Source organism: Microtus oregoni, unplaced genomic scaffold, assembly GCF_018167655.1.
Source record: "Microtus oregoni isolate MIOR12 unplaced genomic scaffold, Mior012 000016F_ref0000370, whole genome shotgun sequence".
Taxonomy (NCBI): Eukaryota; Metazoa; Chordata; class Mammalia; order Rodentia; family Cricetidae; genus Microtus; species Microtus oregoni.
Window position 1 is genome coordinate 41,683,318 of NW_024543075.1, and position 8,307 is coordinate 41,691,624.

Consider the following 8,307-nt stretch of genomic DNA (forward strand, 5'->3'; position numbering starts at 1 on the left):
ATGAGGAAGAACATGTGTGTGTGTGTGATCCTAGGACGTGGAAATGTAGAGTTCAGCAGGGTGAAAAGTGGCACACACTGTGAGTTGTAAAATGCTTGCTCTGCTCTTTGTGGATGGAGCCAATTACAGAGCAAGGTTGCAGCTTCTTCCAGAAAGGCTGAAATACTTGTGGAAAGATAGATAATAGGTTGGAGCATAGTCAAGCTTGATGCCAGAACAAGGGTAAAAATGTAACACACACACACACAAATATACATACTCATACACTCATATACACATACGTGCACATGCACACACACATGCACAATCACACCTCCATCAGAATGACTTATGAGCAATTGAAACTCAAATGTTCAGTTCAAATGTTGTGTTATTTTTGCTACATGGCAGTGTAAGGGAAGAGAATACATGCAAATACTTTCTGCTTTAACATCCAAGTTTTGGTGGTACCATTTACCATAAAGGAGAATGGGTGGGATATACTCTTTGCAAAGGGAGGTTCTGGAGCTCTGGTGGCTTACTTGCATAAAGGCTGACTCAGAGTTTCTAAATCAGCTTTGAGGAAATTAATTTTGAAGGATTTATAATCTGTGTGTGTGTGTGAATTCATAAGATTGTTTTATATATATTGTTCAGAGTTCAGAATTATAGAAACCTCTGTATACATACAATGTCTATTAATATATTCTATAATCTTTACAATGCTTTCTTCACATATGTATACTAAATTAACTGACATTACTCTTCCAAAATTAAATATAGTACTATTAAAAACAACAGAAATTCACCAAAAAATTGATTTTTCTTCTAACATGAAATTAAGAAAATTAGAAAGAAAAAAGTAACAACTTTATTTAATCCAACAAGGGCGGGGTGAAAAGGAATTAAAGAGAGATGTTTGTCTTTTTTATTCATTTTTTTAAAACAAGTAAAGAAACCACGAAGAACAATGGTCCAAAGAAGTATAAACAAAAGAAATTTAGTAATCACAGCAGAAAGGATTAGAATTGATAAGTACTTGACAAGGAAAAGCACAGCATGCCGCCCTCATTCAGAAGCTGTGGAACACAAGGGTGTTAGGGAATGTCAACCCTCCAAACATCTAGTAAGAAATGCAAACCTCAGTTGTGGTGCTGCTCAATTAACTCAGAGATCATCAACTTCATCCACCAAAGTATATGAGCTAAAGCAAAAGAGGCCTTGATTTTTCCACAGGGCTGGTAGGCCTCTTTCCTCTCCTCTTCACCTGTTCTTTGTACATGGATAGAATGATCAATCACATTCCAAATAAATAGGAGATAAAATCTTCACCAGACCAATGTTGCCAACTTTAGTTTTCAGAGCCCCCTCATTGTGCCTTTCCTAAAGAGAAAAGAAGAAGGAATTTGTCCTTGATATTTTTGGTCTTCACTCCATAAACAACTGGATTTAGAGCAGGAGGGATGGTCACATAGAGGTTGGCAAATAAGATGAGAACGTTACGAGGGACACTGTGCCCAAAACGGTGAGCAAGGATGGAGAAGAAGGCAGGTGTGTAGAACATGAGGATGACACAGACATGGGACCCACATGTGCTCAGGGCCTTTTGGCGGGCACCCTGGGAGGAGAGAAGAAAAACTGCCCTGAGGATGAAGATGTAGGATACAGCAATCAGGATGACATCGGAGATGACAGTCATGAGGGGAACAGAAAACCCGTACCAGATGTTGATAGAGATGTCTGCAGAGGAAAGCCTGGCTACGCCTATATGCTCACAATATGTGTGAGGGATAACATGTGTCTTGCAAAACGGTAACCGCTTCAGCAGGAAAACATCTGGCAGGATGACCAAGAAGCTCCTCACAATGATGCTCACCATGATCTTGAGAATGACCTGTGGGGTCAGGATGGTGTTGTACCTCAAGGGCGAGCAGATAGCCACGTAGCGATCAAATGCCATGGCTAACAGGGTAGCCGAGTCTACTACAAAGCTGAAGTGTAGAAAGAACATCTGAGTGAGACAACCAGAGAAGGTAATCTCTTGGGAGCCAAACCAGAGGTTCCCCAGCAGTTTGGGTACTGTGGTAGTGGACAAGATGAGGTCTGTGCTGGCCAGCATGGACAGGAGTATAAACATGGGCTCATGGAGGCTCTGCTCCACGGCAATCAGGTAGAGGAGGATGCAGTTGCCTACAATGGCCACAGCATAGATAACACAGAAGGGAATCCCGATCCAGATGTGGAACTTTTCCAACCCGGGTATCCCAACAAGGATGAAGGAAGTTGGGTTGTAACAGCTTAGGTTGTTCATGGCCTCTGTGGGACCTGCTGCCTGAAGAGAGAGATTCTTTCAGAATCATTTATGAAAGGGAACAGTCCCACTCCAGTGCAGAATGCTGGGGACAGATCAACATTCCTCATGGAAGCACTTCCTATTATCAAAATGAAGAAATGCCTGTAGACTAAGTACTCATTGCCCATTCTATTTGCCAATGGCTTCACTTCATTCGGAATGTATTCATATCGATTAGTAAATATTATAAAAAGGTCACTATGTGAGTCAGAAATTGCATGTGATTAAGACTCTTTAAAATGGGCCAATTTCAAAAGGAGGAGATGCACATGTGAGGGGGATTTGGAATGCAGTGAGGAAAGATAGGGAAAAGATAAAAATACATGCATTAAAAATGTGATACTGGGAGTGCAGAAATGGCTCAGAGGGGACGATAGAGTACCGTTCTCCAGAGCAGTACTGAGAATTCTGGGCTCACTCCCTCGTAGCACAGAGCACAATCACCTGTACTCCAGCTCCAGGGCATCTGACTTCTTCTGGCCTCCACATGCACCTGCACTCATGTCTACATACCACTTACACACACACACACATGAACACACAGAGAGAGAGAATTTAAAATAAATCTTCAGTTTCTTTTTTAATGCTGTACTGGATGGAGATGATCTGTGAAGAAAGAAGACAACTGCCTTCTCCAGGGTAGATCCTGTGCTTCAGACAAGACATTTGTAAAAATCACTGATGGGTTTGTGTGCTCAAAGAGGAAGCTCATGAAAGAAGAATGGATGACTGTGACTAATGGAAGCAGATGCAGATAAACACAGCAGAGCATTGGGCTAAGCTCCCAAAGTCTAGTAGAAGAGAGGGAGGAGTGAGAATACAAGCAAAGAGTCCAAGACCATGGTGGAGACACCCACTGAAACTGTTTGCCTGGTCTGAGAGCGAGGGAACTAGCATAGAACCAAACTAGGTCCTCTGAATGCAGATGACAGTTGTATGGCTGGGGCAGACTGTGGGGCCACTGGCGGAGAGAGTAGGATTTATTCCTACTGCTTGTTCTGGCTTTTTAGAACCCATTCTCTCTAGAGGGATACCTTGCTCAGCCTAGATATAGCAAGGAGAGCCTCAAAGTAATGTGCTAGACTTCATTGGCTCCCCATGGGAACCTTACCCTCTCTGAGCAGTGGATGGGTTATGGGATGGGAGCTGAGGGGAAAGAAGGTGGAGGGGGCAGGAGGTGGGAAGGGAGTTGGATATGGATTTGTTATGAAATATAATATTTAAAAAAATAAAAAGGAATGAATGAAAGAGCAGGTTCTCATGCTAGGTGCTGTGGGAGCTCCTACTTCAGTGACTGAAATGTGGTTTGATTTAGTTTATGGGTTTTGAGGATGCAAATACAAGAGTGTGCATCATTCAGAAGACACATGGGAAGAGGGAAGCACTATTAACCCACCTTTAGGAGAAAGTAATGAACCCAAAGGATGCTTTTGGACAAGTCGTAAACTTTAGGCCTGGAGGGCCTATGTGCTAAGCCTTAAGTGATCTCGCTTCTCCCTGGTTAGCAGAAGAGACATTTCCACTGCCGGTGTGGAGGAAACCTCCATAACCAAAAAGTCTGACAGAGGAGTTTATCTTTCAGGTAGAAATGAATGATAATTGGGCCATCGATACCAGGAAGTCCCCCACTGTTGAGGATCTACAGCTTCTGAGTCATACAAAGACAAAGGTCAGAGAGAGCTGGCACTTATCCAAGACCTAAGCAATTAGCCAGAGTAAAGTTTCAAAGCCATTCCAAGGCAGGGAGGTGACTTGGCAGAAATTCATAACAGTTCTGCACTAAGACCTGGTGAGGATCTGTAGTCTTCTGCCCAGGAAAAGGAAACCTGGGGCCTCCTAGGCCTTGTGATATGTCTTCTAGGTCCCCAGTCAGTGCTTTACATAAGTGAGCTACTCTTTCACAGTTTGTCATTGGCACTTCCCTTGAGCAGCCGACATGACCACATTGAGACCACCTGAAGAAATGCAGGTGGCCATTGACAAACACAGGCCCTGTGAATGGGTTTTCTAAGCCCCAGTCCACTGCCTAGTGCAGAATAAACTACCAAGAGCACAGAACTTTTTTTGAACAATGTGCAACAGCAGATACTCCAGAATGTTCTCCCTTAAATGATGGCCACGTGATCTCCTTTAACTGATAAACAAGTAAACTCTGGAAGCCCCACAAAGTCAAAACAGAGATCTCAGTAATTTAAGAAGTTTAAGTTCAGCCTATCAGAGCATAGATTTGCTGTTCCTTCCACCCCAGTCGCAAGGAAGAGGCATGGGGAATACATCAACGAGGGAGAGAAACAACAACTCATCACTGAAACTGTGAAGGGTCAAAGCATCAGTACCAAGGGATCTTGGTTTAGTCAGAACATACTGTAAACTCAATTCTTTTGCCAAAAGACCTCTGCTGAGATATTGGGAGTTTTTCTGGGTACACTAGCTTGAAATCTGTAGCTTCCTATTAAGTGCCCACTGTCTTATCATAGAGTAAATTGGTGTGGGGCCAGGGAGACGGCTTAGCAGGCAACAGCACTTGATGCCAAGCCTTTTGATCTGCCTTGGATCCCTAGAACCCACACAATGAAGGAAGAGACTTACTCTCAAAAGTTGTCCTTTGACCTCCAAATGTGTACCATGGCACAAATGCATGTATATGGATGTGCGTATGTGTATGCGTGTGTGCATATTTGCATGTGTGCAAACACAGGCGTACATACATGCATGCACACATCCATACACACACAAATAAATAAATGTGACTTTAAAATTTTTTAGACAGAATCACTGGTCTCAGAAAGGTCCCCTCTCCCACAGACAGGTCTCTCAGACACTGAGAGAACTAGAAGCCATGTGATATAGGATCCTTCCTCACTAAACCACTACAGTTGTCAGCTCACCAGAGTGGAGTCTCTTTTCGGTTCACAGGTGATGGAAAGAACTCGGAAGAAAGTGAGCACACTTTCAGAAGGGAGAGGCACAAGCGAGAGGTAAATGAAACCATTTATGCTCTCAAATTCCCAGGAGGTCACTGGCATGGAGTGATCCCTCCATTCCCATTTTCACACAAGGGGCAGGACTTGTGCCATTTCCCTTGGGGAGGAGCGTATCTTGTGTGTTTTAATAGCCTTTAGACATTGTGTCCCTGGGAGCTTCATCTAGAGTCAAATTATGCAGTCGGTTGAGACAGAAATCTTAGATGCCTTAGAGTGTTCCTATAGCTTTAGTGTCCTTTGTTCAGTTTATATAAACTTGCACCAAGTCCATGTAAATAACATTAGCATGTTCTGGATTCTTGATACTGAAGAATAAACTTTACAACTCAGTCTCCAAATTTTTCTTTGCCTTTTCTATCACGTTTCACTGACAGTTTCTCAATTTTCAAATATACATGAATGCAATTCATACATTGATTGCATAGAATCATACTAATATGGAAATATTTGATAATTTTATATTGAATATTTATATTATAAGTATTAAAAATGTATTTCTTCGCTAGTGGGATTTCTTAATTTTCCCAATAATGGATTATTATCCCCATATTTGCTTAAAAATAAAAACATCCTTTATTATATAAAGATTATGTAAATATTCTATAGTCACTATTTTTTTTTTAAAGACAGGGCCGGAGTGGTGACTCAGTGGTTAAGAGCACTGATGCTCTTTCTGAGAACCTGAGTTCAATTCTCAGTACCCACCCACATGGGGCCTCACAGCCACCTAAACTCCAGGTCAAGGGGTTCTGATGTCTTCTTCTGGTCTCTGCCAGCACTGAGTGTATGTGATGCACACACGTACCTGCTAAACATGTACATATAAAATAAATAAATAAACCATAGACTACTCCATGGTATAAAACAACAGAAATGTGCTATATGCCTTTGCTATTCTAAACTACAGACCTGCAACATTAAAGGGAAAAATGTCTTAAAAGCTGGGCTTCTTTTGGGAAACCGTAGAAGAGAATTCTCTTGCTTTTTCAAAGTCAGCAACATTACTTCTCTCACTTCTTGATAGGGTAATTTTTAAATTTTCTTCATAACTTCACAGGTATAATGGCGTCTATATTGCTCTTGTCCCTCCCTCTTCCCTTCGACTCCTCCCATGTCCCCTCACACTTCTAAGATCATGATCTCTTTATTATTGTTGCATGTCCCTGTTCATGTGGGCTTATCACCTGGTGTCGTCATTACACCAATCTTGTTCTGAAAACAGTATTGTTGAAATTTCATGGATGTATTTTTCTCCCTCTTGTCTAAGGAGCAGTATTTAGCGAAGGCATACTGGAACTGGGGCTCCTTATAAGTTGCTTCTGACTTTATATCATGGTCAAATTGTCCTTTGGCTCTCTTTTTCTGCCTTTCACTCCTTTAACAAACCTTGTGATTGCATTTGTGAAATTTGTATAAAATAATGTAGTCGCCCTATTTTAGAGCATATTAAATTTGCTTTATGTAAATTTTGTTTGAAGTTCAGACATTAAAAGTGATAGACTAATGAAAAATAGAGAAAAATGTTTTCTTTCCATAAGTATCTCATGAAGGATGTATGTGCAAAATCTATAAATAATGCCTCGATTCAATAGTATAAATTAGTTAAGACATCCTAATGAAAAATGAGAAACATCTTGAACATTTGATGAAATAAATATATAAAATTGCCAGTTTGTACATGTCAAAAGTCAATTACAAATTCAATCATGCATAAATAAAAGCCACAATTAAAAAGCTACACACCCCTCTAAGATGCAATACTGCAATGACTTAAAATTCTAGTCTTGCTGAGAATGTGATGACGGGAAACACTACAATGGGAAGCAGAAGTATGTCAGACTGGAGGAAGAGGTGGATTGTGGAGCAATGTTGCCTTCAGAGCACAACATGGCCATGGCACTCAAGAACTCTTTGTTCTGTTCTGTTCTGTTCTGTTCTGTTCTGTTTTATGTTCTAGCCTTCATGAATTTTTAGCACACTGGGTGACTACCTACACCAGACCTGAGTCTGTCAACATTCAGCCACAGAGGTGGGAGAAGTTCCCAAGGCCCCACCCATCCTGAGGACTTATAGACAGTGACCTGTTGGTTGCTGTGGAAATGAGAGCTTTCTCCAGTGCTGAAGCTCCTGGTGAGGCTCCTGTAAGAAGTCTTATAACCCCTCACCTGTGAGAATGGAAGCAGATTAGGTGGGAAGATAAAGGAAATCAACAGGAAGCAGCCAGGGATAAGGAAGGGAAATGGGGAAGGTGGACACATTAAAAATACATTATACACACATGTGGAAAACATTATATGGTAATTTATAATTATATATACCTAATATATCCTATAACAAAGAAATTCAACCTTCAGGCAAATTCACAAGAAAAATAACAGATATATCTACAAGAAGACATGTATATGTATATCCATAACACATCTTTATTTGATAAAATCTAAAAAGCCAAGACACAATCTATCATAAAAACCATCAATAAGCTCATTGATTAGGAAGGCTAATCAGCAATAAAATGGAACAATTCACAAATGGAACAATAAAATAGAACAAATCATATTATGTAATGGATGAATGAGGAATAAAAGTGATAAGTTAGTTAAGAGAAGCCTTACAAAATGGAATTTATATTATAGGATTCTTTTTAACTTCTCCCTGTTTTCCACCTCCCCTCCCATCCACCTTCTTTCTGTTTCTTGTTAGAAAACCAACAGTAAGGAATAATAATAAGGTAAGGGAAAGCTAAAAGAAACTAATTAGAGTAGGGCAAAGAAAACAAACAGAAGGAAGAGGACAAAGGAAAAGCACTGCAGGGTCCGAGGAAAGGATGAAGGTAGACCACATACTCAATTAGTGTGTGAGAGCATAGAGTGTTTATTAATATTCCAGCATATGCTCACCTGTACAAGAGGGAAATGACCCTGAGAGCATAGAGTGTTTATTAATATTCCAGCATATGTGTGGTCGCTCACCTGTACAAGAGGGCAGTGACCC

At 40.8% G+C, this 8,307-nt stretch overlaps 1 protein-coding gene across 1 annotated transcript; it reads right to left on the bottom strand.

The window, feature by feature from the left end:
• Positions 1-1,348: 1,348 nt before the first annotated feature.
• On the bottom strand, positions 1,349-2,290 carry LOC121457802 (olfactory receptor 52H1-like). The gene has a single exon (XM_041666812.1). The coding sequence runs from the start codon at positions 2,288-2,290 to the stop codon at positions 1,349-1,351; it is 942 nt and encodes a 313-aa protein (XP_041522746.1).
• Between the last annotated feature and the right edge of the window lie 6,017 nt (positions 2,291-8,307).

What these genes read in the sequence shown, in the direction of transcription:
- LOC121457802 (XM_041666812.1), bottom strand. Translation starts at nt 2,290, where the DNA reads ATGAACAACCTAAGCTGTTACAACCCAACTTCCTTCATCCTTGTTGGG.